This window comes from Papaver somniferum, chromosome 5, assembly GCF_003573695.1.
Source record: "Papaver somniferum cultivar HN1 chromosome 5, ASM357369v1, whole genome shotgun sequence".
NCBI classification, from domain to species: domain Eukaryota; kingdom Viridiplantae; phylum Streptophyta; class Magnoliopsida; order Ranunculales; family Papaveraceae; genus Papaver; species Papaver somniferum.
Genome location: NC_039362.1, coordinates 4,180,299 through 4,195,690, shown reverse-complemented (window position 1 = coordinate 4,195,690; position 15,392 = coordinate 4,180,299). Strand labels below are relative to the sequence as shown.

The 15,392-nt window shown below is 36.3% G+C and overlaps 1 protein-coding gene and 1 non-coding gene across 2 annotated transcripts; one reads left to right on the top strand and one right to left on the bottom strand.

Annotated features, from left to right (window-relative positions):
* The first annotated feature begins 944 nt into the window (after window positions 1–944).
* LOC113284760 lies at window positions 945–1,108 on the top strand. Its single transcript, XR_003328375.1, has one exon. It is a non-coding gene; the product is annotated as a U1 spliceosomal RNA (small nuclear RNA).
* Window positions 1,109–1,345: 237 nt separating this feature from the next.
* Window positions 1,346–3,237, bottom strand: LOC113278671. Its single transcript, XM_026527444.1, has 3 exons — window positions 3,123–3,237; window positions 2,367–2,439; window positions 1,346–1,618 (listed from the first exon to the last, which is right to left on the bottom strand). Exons 1-3 carry the CDS (start codon window positions 3,149–3,151, stop codon window positions 1,346–1,348), a joined length of 375 nt encoding a protein of 124 aa, XP_026383229.1. The 5' UTR covers window positions 3,152–3,237.
* Window positions 3,238–15,392: the final 12,155 nt, after the last annotated feature.

The window sequence follows — 15,392 nt, the reverse complement described above, 5'->3', positions numbered from 1 at the left end:
GGATGAACAGAGAAGAGCTCGTATCATTAGATTAAAAAACTCAGTGCCTACTTGCAGAATCAAGTCCTGATTGGTTTGTCTTCTAAACTCATGGGGAGCTAGAGGTTCCCATCACGATTGCTTCTACTGGGCTTACCTTCCAAGTCATATGTTTCAAGTAACCTTCATCTAGGGGCCCTAGAGCAATACAGCTTTTAAGGAGCTTCCCTTGACGAGTTTATAAATTGATGCGTTTATCAAGGTCGTGGACTGAAGTATGCCTAGAATCGAGACTCACAGAACTTAGTCCACTTCATCAACAACCAGAATGAAGTCCCATTACAATGTCATGCTATTGGGTCCTCTTCCCACTTCAGGGCAGTTGATGCTTGGTTGTCATTTCATTCCTGAAGGCTGCAATTTCTCCTTGTTATCTGCTGGATTTGTCCATAGACAAGAAACCTTTCTTCCCAAAAGACTTTAGAAATTAAGCTTGTTTGTTTGCATTCAACGACGAGTACGATTTAGAAACCGCCGGAACTAGAATTCGGTTGTTGCCTAGATAGTGGGTTTTGGGAGACATGCAACAAGAAAATAAAATTAGTTCGTATGAAGATCTGGATCAATGCCACAACCAAAGGTGAGTGAATTAGAATGGCCCAATGAAAGTTTACACTCAGACTGAAACTGGAGAATTGATTCTAGCTTCTTATAAGCTTTTAATGAACGGAAAACACCAAGAATGCATGAGTGAGTGTAAATCATAATGATAACAAAAATATAAGAATGCACCACTAGATCATCGAATGTTGCAAATTTCCAATATTCATTTTGATTGTTGCACAGGGAAAAGAACTACATAGTGAGTTTCACTCTAACAAAATGGTTAGTCCCACATTTCTTGTGCCAATCCAAGAGACAGGAAAAGACAGACTATAAAGAGAGGAGAGGTAGAATTGAAAAACATACTTACCTGGACGGGGTCTATGGATGATCATGAAGGTCCATGGCCTAGGTTAGTGACCTCCATTGCACATTAAGGAGGGGTGCTCGCCTAAGATCTCCCCAAGAGGGAGAGTCTACGTCATAATTTGTTCCTGAGGGGGGAAAGCGTCCGCGCTGCCCCCTGCCAAATCTTAAAACTAAAGTTTGCTGCTTAATTATTGAAAGAAGCTGCTCTTGCTTAAGGTTGCTGCTTAATTGCAGTTCCATTGAATATTGAATGAGTACATAAAAAAAAAACCACATTTCCTCTTCTGGTTTTCTTCTACAGCACTTGACATAAACAGACGAAATTTGAAGGACAATGCAAATTTCCCCTTTTCTTAAGAGGGAAAGAGCGTACTCTCCAGTATCAATAAGGTCCTCAATGTTGTGAAGGGATTGGGATTCCTCTTCTGCGCCTAGCATGAAGATAGCACGAGCCTCTGCTTTCTTGGCCAATCTTTGCTGCTAAGTTCATGAGAAGTTTTCGGGAGTTGAGGCTTCTTAATATCTGATGGTATAGAGAGAGGACTCGTCCTCTATTCCTCGCCAAGTCCTTGGCTGTTTCCCATATCAGACCCTTATCCATATTCCCTAGCAACAATGAATTAGCTGTCTTCTCATTGTAAATCAAGATATTTGATATCTTCCACCACTGTACGCAAATCAAGCACTTGTCAGTCTGCATCTGATTTTTATTATATACCAGAGTTTGGTCCAATGATCAACAGTTTGGATTCTAGAGCTGACTCATCAAAACAAAAAGCTCCAAGGAAATAAAAATGGTCATAATTCATAATGCACAACTAAATGCAAACAAAGTAAGCTTATTAAGTTGAATAGTTCTGCATCGTTCTTCCATATCATGCCTGGGAATCAGAATTATAAGAGAAATGGCCCATACAACTTATGCAAAATGTAGATCCAAATGCATAGAGACACACAACTACAGCCCTGACTAAGTCTTTGACAATCGATGTATCATTGTCAAAGACAAGCAAGCAAATAAAACATGTGACATATCAAAGCCAAACAGTTAAGTTGCCGACTAACAAGGTACAGAGATTCACTCAAGCAACTCACACTCAACTAGCACATGATGAAGGTCAGCTACCTAAAACTGCATTCACCCTCGTGACAAATTTGTTTCAATTACATAAACTTTTCAAAAATTGCATAGCATGGTTTCTTGTTTTGATATATCTCCTTCATCAAAACGCATATGGAAGGAAGTGTGTATAACTCCAATGATGGCAATATTTTCAAGGACATGAAGATTCAATGAGACCCAATTTCTTAGAAAGCCTCAAACCACTCAAAAACGGCGCTAATCGAAACAGGCTGTATCATTAATCATCATCTCAAGAAAACTATGAGGATTAGAAAATGAATGGTGCACCTACCAGTAGAGATCCACCATCACCACCAAAGATATCTTCAAGCTCCTCCCTTCGGTCTCTGACGCGCGCGATGAGCCTGCCATTCCATTTCAATTAAAATCGGACTTTTCATTTAATATTTCTTCAACCATAAATACACATTTACACAAAATGGTTGGTTTAACATTTTCTCTTGTTTCTTTTCCAGTCAAATTCTCTTACTGTGGTGACCATTATATTAAGCTCAAGAAATTAAGAAACATTTAGCAGCATAAACGAAATGTTGGGGATAAATAGTGGTTTCCACAAAAATACCACCATGCAGGAAATGTAAGAGTAGTGCTTGTAAAATTAGGAGAACATACATCAACCAATAATCAAAATTGATTGCGAAGTAGATTACTCAAGCTAAACTAAAAATAAACACCGAGTTGAACGGTTTGCTTTCAATGATGAGTACTACTCTTCGTTATCTCTCTATTAAGATATTCAACTGCGATTTTCTTCAATTAAGCACAATCGCACAACAAATGAGACACTCATATCGATTTTTTCATTGGAGTATTTTGTCAAACAGTTGCAGTTCATGTAACAGACATTGTATTTTACACAGTTGAAGTTCAACATACAACCAAGGTTTCATAAAAGCTTCATTCATGAGAACCATTACATCTAAACGCATTCAAAATTTCATGAAAACCCATTCAAATTTTGGGACGGTTACCCTCAGCAAATGCTAAATTTCAAAACCAATCTTTAAATCTCCTTGGCTTGGCTAACCTAATAAAATTCCGAGTTTGGCAGAGCATGTAACACGACGCATCAACTCTTTGGATTGCCACGAGAAATTTCGCTGTTGTACCATGACTGTTTCTTTCGATTCTCTTTGGTTTACCTCAATGTTTTTCGATCCGTTGTTTGGGCCTGTGTCTCAACCTAGCTACTACTGTCATGGTATGATGCCATATTAATTGCAGAAGACCAACAATAAACCTCTTGTAAACAACTTCTAAAAAAATAAGGAAAATTTCTTGTTTGGTCCTAAGCCCATAAGGTTATTTATAATAGGGTCCAACCGGATTAATTAGTTATCTACAGGTCCATATTTAACCAAAACATGGAAATGACCAGAAACTCCTTGTTGCCAAACATGTGTGCCTGCACACCTTTAATATCTAATATAATTCGATATTATTCTCTCTCCCATAAAGAAACCTAATTTATCTACATATATAATAATAAAAAACATAGTAGAATACCTAGACGTTCTGATTTGTGAAGTTTGAGAAGAAGTCTACATATGTGTTTGCTGAAAAAGTAGCATAAAATGGTATGAATTAGTAGTACATATATGATGTACTGAAAAAACCCTGTTTTATTTTAACCAATATGATACATCGATAGTTTTTTCTTATCTTTTACTGTTCAAATCAGCAGCGCAACAATGTTTTAGGAGATAGATTCCCTATTACATAATTCAAAAACTGATGAAAGTTCTTGAATAAGAAATCAACATCATGAGCTAATCCTTATTTGAAGAGGACCAAGCAGCAACATCTTCTCCAGGAACTAATGCAACATCTTCTCCAGGAACTAAGCATATGCTAGTGGATAAAAAACCTGCAAAATATAAGAGTACATATATGATATACTCTCAGAAACTAAAAAGCTACACAAATTGAAACCGAAAAAAAGGGTCAGAATTTTCAGTACATAACTTCCACACTCATTAAAAAACCATTCTTATGCTTACATATATGAATCTGTGTGTTAGACACTATGAATTTGCAGTACATAAATGATATACTGAAAATAAAACTAGTTAATTTGCAGTTAATAAATGGTATACTCAAAAAAGTTCCTAGTGTTTGGACTAGATATAGACATCTTGAATAAATGCGAGCAAAACATAACAATATTGACACAACCATGATGAACAACGGATAAAAATGAGTAGTACATGCAATATGCACTGATTCAGCTAATTACAATTCTAGATAATCTAATGTATTAACAAGCAATTACGAACCGTGCATATATACACGAAACATTGAACACATCAAAGTAATACTGCTCTCGTACATACAAAACATTGAACACATCAAAATAATACTGCTCATTTTACATGAAACTAACCTGAAAAATTATCAATCGAATTATAGTCCACTACGACGAAAAACAACGAACCTGTAAAAACAAAACAAAAAATCATGTTACCTTTAGGTAATCCATATATGAATTGCTGATTCATTATCTAAATCAACTCCAAGATAAGAAAAGACCGATGAATCTACGAACATAACATAATTAAAGCAGTTCTTTTTAGTATTCCATATATGTACCTCTGATTTATAACTAAAAGTCAAAGAACATAGTTCAGTATTACACATACGTACTCATGGATGGAACCCAAAACTCTGAATAAAACAGAATCAAAAAAAGTTTCTATCAGTACGCTATATACGTACTGCATAATCATGAACTAAAAATAAACTTCATGTAAAGAAGAATTGATGAAACGATGAATATAACCGAATCAAAGCACATATTTCAGTGTTACACTTACATACTCATGGATCAAACCCAAAAACAGTGGCAAAAATCTGATTAAAACATAATCAAAAGAATTTTATATCAGTACGCCGTATAGGTACTGTCAATTCATACACAAAACCAAACTGTAACAAAGCTAAAAACATAAAAGCGTCATGAAAATCGATTTGATCTTCATAATACAATCGAAAAACAAATCAAAAGAATAAAACAAACAAAATAATCAAAGAAGATGATTAGAAAACATACCTGGAGAAAAATATCATATATTTATTGCTGGATCAAACAATCTCAAACAACAACAAATTTATTATTTACGTTTAGATCTGAACTATTTTCATCAAAAACCATCAGTACATCATATATGTACTGATGGTTAATACACAAAAACAAACAAAAAACCCAACAAAATGAAAGTAAAATATCATATCTACTAACGAAATGTATATAAAACATGATTATCTATCTAGATCCGAACTAAATATGAGATCTCCAACAACAGACTAAGATGAATTGAAAAATCAACATAGGAATCAAATACAAACCAAATACATTGACTAATTCTTAGCTGATTTTCTTGATATGTAGGAAGCAACAACTTCATATACAGTATCTCAATTGATTTCGCCATTAGACTGAAAATCAAATCCAAATAGTTTCAAAAAAATATGAGACAACATTAAAACTAACTAAATCTCGGCTAATGAAACAAGATTGAAATAAATAATCTCGCGTTCGACGATTAAAACCCAAGAATTTTTTCCTTCTTCTAGCTGCTCTCCGATTTGGATCTGAGAGATTGAAATGAAAAGAGAAAAAATGAAATGAAATTTACTTACCCTGTTTTTATATACATGAGGGTGTTTTGGGAATTTAAAATATGTCTCATGTATCTCGCACATGTATAGGACCTGGGAATAAAATTTTAGGTCCAATTTTCTTTTTTCTTTAAAACTTTAGACCTCATGTTACTAGACTTTTGTGGATGGACCTGTGATAGGCACATTTTTGTGTCTTTTATAATCTCAATTGTATATATTATTAGTGCTCGATTTTATATTTATTATGACTTTTTATGTCCCTGTAGGTATTTTTGGAGAAATAAGCTTTTGCGGTGAAATTGGCTAAAAAAGTGGTCTTTGCGTCCGTGGGAGAAAATTACTATACGAACTCTCACTTTGGATAAGGGATAACCTAATTACTAAGGGGCACCCCGTTTCAAGGCACATGCTAAAGGGACTCCCAGTCTGGTTAAGGGGACACCACATTCAAAGTTCAAATAATGGAATTTGGCGGGAAAACTAAAGTTCATGTCTGATAACTTGTTGTTGGATTTCTGGGCAGTTTTGAGGGAGATTAAATCCCTGAAATCAATTGGGCTAGGCCTGTTAAGACTAAACAGACTGTATGCAAGTGATTTTATCGATCAACTTGGGCTGGAATGACTGGGAGAAGCGATCAAAGTCCAAACAGGATACGTATTGTTCTGTCTAGTTTCAAGGATTTGTATGAAAGATTTTGTGAGAGTTTTACGCTGGATAGTTACGTACTAGGTCCTGTTCAAGTCTTGATAAGAGTTTGGTGGAAAGTTTATAGCTAACAGACGCGTACGAATAGCTTTGAGCAGTATTTTCCGAGACTTTGGAAGAAAGAAAAAATAGAGATTCTATCGGGATTTCTTTGAGCTGTGAGGTATATAAGAGGTGGAGAGAAGTGAGAGAAGATTATCAAGAAGTTTGGGGAAGTTTAGAGACCACAGAGACGCAGCAGAGAGGCTGGAAGACGAAGAACAGGAAGCTACAGGAAAGCTTCCTGCTGCTGCTCGAGGAGGAAGAAGAAGACGAAGAACGGACCCTCCAGGGCCGTCGTTCTTCAACAGTAGCAGCAGCAGACATTCAACAGCAGCAGACCAGCGTCTCTAATCAACAGCAGCGCTGAGGTATCGTTCTTTTCTGGACGCTTAAAGAAGGTCATAGTTTCACTGTATTATATTTTTCACTCTTTTAATCATATTTTTAGCATCAAGTATGTATTTTGAGAACATGATTATTATGAGTAGCTAAACCCCAATACTGGGATGATGGAGGAAACCATTCTTTATGCATGATTAATTTTATTTAATTCTTTTATGACTATTTGCACTATTATGAATTGAATTATGATTTTTATTGATTATTTGTGATTTTGTCTGATGATGTATGCTTAATCCATGAGATTCTTGATGCATCATGCTTATGATTTACATATAATACTTACAAAATCTATTTTTGGCAAAGTAAGAGTCGATATTTGTTATAATATAAGCTTTAATTGTCTAGAATTAATAATTGAATCGCATGAGTATAAGAATTGGTGAAATCCTGAGTCCCAGTATCTCTTGATCATGTGACAAATATTGTGTATATATTTTTGTTTTAAAAATCTTTTCAAGTCCGAGCATCGAACTCTTATTTACCGCAATCGAAATATTACAACAAAATGGCGCCGCCGACGCGGACTTGTTTATAGATTTGTTTTTAGTTTTTTTTTTTACTATTATTTGTTCCTTTTTACGTTTCTTTTTGTGTCTTTGATTTACAGGTTCGAAGTGGAATACTAAGGACTTGGGAACAAAAATCTTAAAGCTAAAAGCTAAAAGAGAAGAAAAAAAAGACATAATTTTTTTTAGGATTTTATTTTATTTTTTTTGTAAATAGGCTTTATTTTTCATAATTTTTGGACTTTTTATTTGGACTTTATTTTGGACTTTTGGACATTTTTTTAACCCTACGGAAGGGTCTTATAATATAAAAAAAAAATTAAAAATAAACTGTTTGCAGGGAAGGACGACGATTACAATATCGTCTCGGCCCATCGGGTTCGTACATGACATAGGAGTCGTGGCCCGAGTCGACTTCAACGGTTCGTCCCCCGTATGGTACGGGAGGTAAGTCCATCGAAACACTCGCGAATCTCCTGTAAGCGAGTTACTGTCTGACTTAAGGTGATTCATTGATTAAGGACAAATTTGTACTGTTTTTAAATTCCTAGTAAAGGGCAAGGCCTGGCCAATACAAGATAAGGGTTCGGATTTCATCACCGCTCCCTTCTTGCCCGCCTTAGGAAAGCGAAACCTAACGCGAACCCAAGCTTAAAATTTGGAATAGAACGAGACCTATAGGGTAACGAGCTTAATAGGAAACTCGTTCGAAAAATATTGGTTGCTCTTTAAGCACACTCCAAAGTTCATGATGGTTTCTGTGAGTTGAATGCGTGACTGCGCTTCCTTGTGATAGCGGTGAGGCCTTGGGTATCAAAGCTCCAATGAGCTTCCCTCGCCTCAATTCAACTTACTTTGAATCGGATTGATTCCAGAGGGGTTTGCTCAAATTGCAACGAGTTCCTTTTCGAAAGAATAAAAGCTGGTCTAGTGACAATCTAAGTGGAGCCATCATGCTTTTTGTTTGCTAGAAATCTTTAGGTTTGCTTTGGTGAAGTCGAGTCATCCTTGTTTGTGATTGTGTAGAATTCCCTTGCAATTAAGAATGTCGAACTGGTATGATAGAAGCCAACACAATGAATATCGACCTGAATTTGAATATGGACATCATCAGTATTATGACCATAGCGAGAATAGTGGCTGGGGATGCCAACCTTTTCAAGGTTATGGTTCATACCATGGTGAGCCCAATTACTATCTGCACGCGCATCAGTCATACGAGCAAGAAGATTATAATACTAGTTCTTCGTCTCTAGAGGATACAATCAAACTATTAAAAAGTAGTCCTTTTTATGATCCCTTTGTTCCTATTCCTCCTTTAGAAGAGTCCCTCAGGGAGTTAGCTGAGTCGACGCGTAAGTTAGCTGAGATGAATTGTGTAATTATAGACGAAAGAACTACAATAATGAGTGAACTTTCTATAGAGGAATCCCTCAAGTTGATGGCTGAGATGAACGAAATACTTGCTCGAAATAATCTTACTTTCCAATATAGTGTTTCCAATAGTACCCTTGAAAATGAGGATAGTTATTTGCATAATCAAGATGCCGAGGTTAAAATTGGTAACACTACTTTTTTAGATGAGGTTCAACCATTTTCATGTTACAATGATGATGATGATGATGAGGATAGTGCTGATGAAGAATCAGATCCTAATAATTTTAACAATTATTCACTTATTCAAAAGGACGAGGATTTGACTAGAGATACCCCCGATTTAGACGATGTAGTATGTCCTGTTTACGAATCCGATAAAGGTTTAGAGGAACCGGTTTATCTTGAGACTACTTTTTTCGAGTCGAACGATTTAGAAACTGTAATCGATGATGGTTTCGAGGAGCGGTTTTATCCTGAGAATACTGTTTTAGAGTCGTACGATTTAGAAACAATAGTCTTAGATGAACTCGTAGAGATTAATGAGGATGAACCTGACTTAGAAGAATCAATTGCCCATTTTCAGGAATCTGATGACCTAGAAATTAGGGAGATTGTGACTAGTCTAACTAGAGACACTGAAAACTCTAAGTTTGGGGGTGATTATCATTCTCCATATGCTTTAACTCTTAGAAAGGTCCCTCACTTGGGACTTGAAATCAATGCCTCAACCATCGTACAAGATTATCTTCATACTCGCTCCCCCGAACCTCATAATGTCCATAAGGAATTTCAGTCGTTAGAAACCCATCCTATGGTTGATGTGGTTTACCCAGGATATGATACCCAGATCGATTTTGTTTTCCCACCAAATAGTTTTCTTCCAAATGTGGGAACGTTTGTATTTAAAATGAGTCGAATATTAAGTGATGAGAGTAAGCCTAAGTACTTTAGGTTAATAAAATCGACACATTTTCCTAAGAATGACCACTACTCTCACTGTGGTCAATTATGTAAGTCAAACCTGATTGACTTAGAGGATCCTCAGTTATTTAGGTTATTATTTTGTGATTCTAAGTTCTTATTTGAGTTTTTCCAGACTCTAAGACCTAATAATTTGGATCTAACATATGAGGAAATGCATCCGAGGAAAATATTCTATTTAGACCCCTTCATAGAACCTGAACCTGAACCGCAATTAGAGATAGTTATCCAGAAACTAGGTAAGGGCATGCTAGTCTTGTACATTTTCTTGGTTCACTGCAGTTTCCTTTTACTTGTGATAGCTCTATTTGGTTTCGATAACCCGCAATTATTTCGGCTATTGCTATATGATTCGAGTTGACCAATCCTTTTCTAAGTATGGCTGAAGACTTTAAACTTAGCACTTCTTGGGAGGTAACCCAATCTCATGCAACACGGTAATATCCTTCTTTAACTCTTTTGCTTAAAATAGTAATCGTTTCTCCTTGTTCATGCTTTTAATTTTATCTCTAGAACATTGAGGACAATGTTAGGTTTAAGTTTGGGGGTATGGGAGAAACTTTTTAGTTGCAATAAATAAACTCCAGAGCCTAGAAATTTATGTTTATTTAGGATGGCACTAACCAATCTAAGTGGATGGAAGCATTTTGGTTGTAGGAGTTGAGGAACCAATCTGATTAGATGGAAACATCTAAAGAGTCTATTCATAAAAGAACAGAGCTCAGGTGTTAGAAATAACATGATAGTTTCACCATATCTCGTTGAGTCCTTTTCACTTCTATTTTTATTTTATTTTGTTTTTAAACTATGTTCTCTAAGTGATAGGTGGGGCCCACGATTCAAGTTGTTACCAATGCTAGGGTGAATTAGAGTGATTGAGATACCATGAAAAAAAAAGAAAAAACAAAGTTGAAAAAAAAATTGAAAAAGAAAAAAAAAAAGATGAAAAAAAAATGGTAGTTACCAAAAAGTTGAAAAAAAAAAATTGAGACCAGACCATTTGACCAAAAGGAATAAATTCAATAAAGTCGACCACTGGTATCCTTGTATATACCAGTTGTGTTGGCCTAGAGTTAGGTTATCGACCACTGGTACCCTTTTATATGCTATTGTGTTGATATTAGTCAGACTAATATCTCAATCCATTAGGATAGGTTCATTTTGGCTGAGGCCTTCAGACAGATATGGGAAACGCCGTTCACTTAGTAAACATCAAAACCATCTATGTTTTTCTATATCCATCTTCTTGATCTATCCATGTGATTAGTTTTGACTCCGAATATGATGTCCATAGTGCAACTATCTTAGTAGAGCTCTGTCACTTTATATGAATTTTAGTATGCTTGAGTGAAAACTCGTGTACAACAATTGGAATTTCGCATCATGGTACTTCTTCCTGTAGTCAATAAGTATGTCCACCAAGGAGATTCTTTAGTGCCTTCCAAGGTTCGTTGTAGATAGCTAGGGTCTGGAGTATTAAGGTTTTGTGGGTATATCTCTTGTAAGCCCTCCCGAGACTATAACTCGGCCACTAGGGCCACCTAGGGGTTTAAAGGCTTATTGCATACGCTAAATGCAATCGACGATGCCTGCGACAGTGAGTTAGGATTTTATTTTGTAGTTTTGATTTGCTCGGGACTAGCAAATAATAAGTTTGGGGGTATTTGATAGACGCATTTATGTGTCTATTTTCATCTCTATTGTGTATATTGTTAGTACCCATTTTTGTATTTATTTCGGTATTTTATCTCTTTGTAGGTGTTTTTGGAGAAATAAGCTTTTGCGGCGAAATTGGCTCGAAAAGTTGTTAAAGGCACTTACGAGGACATTTGCTATTCGGACTCTCACTTTGGATAAGGGGTAACCCATTTCTAGGCATGTGCTAAAGGGACACCGGAACTGGATAGGGGGAGGTCACTTTCCTTTTCAAATTCAAAAGAAGAGAATTGGCGGGAAAATTAGCTTTCACGCCTGGCAGTTTAGGATTCGGATTTTTGAGGAGTTTTATGGAGATTAAATCACTGGAAATTCTTGGGCTGGACTTTCTAAAGGATAATAGGTCATATTCAAGTGATTTGGTCGATCGAATTGGGCTGGATAAGCCGTGAGAGCAAAACAGAGGAGATGGACATGTATATCGCGTTTCAGAGATTGCGTGAGAATTTGACGCCAGGATTTGTACGTATCAGGTTTAGTTTGGGGCCGAGAAGAGCACCACAGGAGGCGTAAATCAAACCATCAGAATTTCTCCTGCTGCTGTTCCGCCATTAAAGAACCCTGAAGAACAAGGAAGAACAGACCGCCAAGGATAGACTTATTTCCAGAAGCGTCAATAGCAGTTAGGAAGTATCGTTCTTCAGCAGCAGTCTTTTATTATCGTTCCTTTCTGGACGCTTTCTGTGAGTCGCAGAATCACTGTTTTATATTTTTCACTCTTTTAATCGTATTTTGAGCATCAAGTATGTATTTTGAGAACATGATTATTATGAGTAGCTAAACCCCAATACTGGGATGATGGAGGAAGCTGTTTTTCATTCATGTGGTTATTTAAATAATTCTTAATTCACTTTTTGCACCGATCTTAATTGATTTATGATTTCAATTAATTACTTGTGATTTTGTTTGATGGAACATGCTTAGTCCTAGGGATTCTTGATGTGCCATGCTTATAATATACAAGTAATATTTTATGGAATCTAATTTGGCAAAGATAGAGTTAATATTTGTTTTATTTTGAGCTATAATCGCCTAGGATTATTTTCTGAGCCACTTGAATATGAAACACATTGGAATCCTGAGTCCTGGTTCCTCTTGATCTTGTGACATATTTTCTGTATATATCTTTATTTTTAAATCTTTACAAGTCCGAGCAACGAACTCTTATTTACCGCATAAAAAATACTACAACAAGTCCAGTTGTGTTGACCTAGAGTTAGGTTATCGACCACTGGTTCCCTTGTATATGCCAGTGTGTTGATATTAGTCAGACTAATATCCCAATCCATTAGGATAGGTTCATTTTGGCGGAGGCCTTCAAACAGATATGGGAAATGCCGTTCACTTAGTAAACATCAAAACCATCTATGTTTTTTTGTATCCATCTTCTTGATCTATCCATGTGATTAGTTTTGACTCCGAATATGATGTCCATAGTGCAACTATCTGAGTAGAGCTCTGTCACTTTATATGAATTTTAATATGCTTGAGTGCAAACTCGTGTACAACAATTGGAATTTTGCATCAGGGTACTTATTCCTGTAGTCAATAAGTATGCCAACCAAGGAGATTCTTTAGTGCCTTCCAAGGTTCTGCGTAGATAGCTAAGGTATGGAGTATAAAGGTTTTGTGGGTATATCTCTAGTAAGCCCTCCCGAGACTATAACTCGGCCACTAGGGCCACCTAGGGGTTTAAAGGCTTATTGCATACGCTAAATGCAATCGACGATGCCTGCGACAGTGAGTTAGGATTTTATTTTCTATTTGATTTGCTCGAGGACTAGCAAATAATAAGTTTGGGGGTATTTGATAGGCACATTTTTGTGTCTTTTATAATCTCAATTGTATATATTATTAGTGCTCGATTTTATATTCATTATGGCTTTTTATGTCCCTGTAGGTATTTTTGGAGAAATAAGCTTTTGCGGTGATATGGCTAAAAAAGTGGTCTTTGCGCCCGTGGGAGAAAATTAATATACGGACTCTCACTTTGGATAAGGGGTAACCTAATTACTAAGGGGCACCCCATTTCAAGGCACATGCTAAAGGGAGTCCCAGTCTGGTTAGTATTCCATATATGTACCTCTGATTTATAACTAAAAGTCAAAAAACATAGTTCAGTATTACACATACGTACTCATGGATGGAACCCAAAACTCAGTATTAAACAGACCGTATGCAAGTGATTTTATCGATCAACTTGGGCTGGAATGGCTGGGAGAAGCGATCAAAGTCCAAACAGGATACGTATTGTTCTGTCCAGTTTCAAGGATTTGTATGAAAGATTTTGTGAGAGTTTTACGCTGGATAGTTACGTACTAGGTCCTGTTCAAGTCTTGATAAGAGTTTGGTGGAAAGTTTATAGCTAACAGACGCGTACGAATAGCTTTGAGCAGTATTTTCCGAGACTTTGGAAGAAAGAAAAAATAGAGATTCTATCGGGATTTCTTTGAGATGTGAAGTATATAAGAGGTGGAGAGAAGTGAGAGAAGATTATCAAGAAGTTTGGGGAAGTTTAGAGACCACAGAGACGCAGCAGAGAGGCTGGAAGACGAAGAACAGGAAGCTACAGGAAAGCTTCCTGCTGCTGCTCGATGAGGAAGAAGAAGACGAAGAACGGACCCTCCAGGGCCGTCGTTCTTCAACAGTAGCAGCAGCATACATTCAACAGCAGCAGACCAGCGTCTCTAATCAACAGCAGCGCTGAGGTATCGTTATTTTCTGGACGCTTAAAGAGGGTCGTAGTTTCACTGTATTATATTTTTCACTCTTTTAATCATATTTTTAGCATCAAGTATGTATTTTGAGAACATGATTATTATGAGTAGCTAAACCCCAATACTGGGATGATGGAGGAAACCATTCTTTATGCATGAGTAATTTTATTTAATTCTTTTATGACTATTTGCACTATTATGAATGGAATTATGATTTTTATTGATTATATGTGATTTTGTCTGATGATGTATGCTTAATCCATGAGATTCTTGATGCATCATGCTTATGATTTACATATAATACTTACAAAATCTATTTTTGGCAAAGTAAGAGTCGATATTTTGTTATAATATAAGCTTTAATTGTCTAGAATTAATAATTGAATCGCATGAGTATAAGAATTGGTGAAATCCTGAGTCCCAGTATCTCTTGATCCTGTGACAAATATTGTGTATATATTTTTGTTTTAAAAATCTTTTCAAGTCCGAGCATCGAACTCTTATTTACCGCAATCGAAATATTATAACAACCTGCCACTAACTAGTATCACTAACCTAGTACCTATAGGTAATTCCTACAAAAAATAACCAGGCTATACAAGGAAGATTAAGAATGAAAAAAATAAAAATAGGTACCGACGCTACAGTTTTGAATAGACATGCGGCTATGTGTTAACAAAGATAAGAATCTCTACTGACTTGTGCCAAACCCAAGAAAATTTCATGACATGTGCCTCAAATCTAAGATATCTCTCATGCTACTATACATTTGCTTAACGAGGAGAAGAAGAAGTAGAAGAGAAGAAGAATGGTCGAGTGTTTTCTGGATAAGAGAATTCTAAAGCGATAATAGGAATAGCGTCAGCGTTATTGAGAATCGCGTTCGGCGCTATTGAGAACAACGTCTAACGCTATTGAGAATAGCGTTTTGACCGTTGACGTGGTCAAACGCTAATGATAATAGCGTTTAGGTAGCGCTATTCATATTTGCGTTGAACGCTATTCTTAATAGCGTTTTCTGGATTCCACCGCTACACTTGCGCTTCCATCCACAGTTCCAAGTGCTGAGGTGGCGTGGAAGATGGAAGATGGATAGATTCCACCGCAAGACTTGCTCTAATACACTGAAGGTCTCCATCCAGTTCAAACCTGAGCGAAGCCGTTTACTTTTTTTTCTCTTTCTTTTTTTGTTTTTTGTTTTTTTAAGATACATTAATTTTCTGGCTG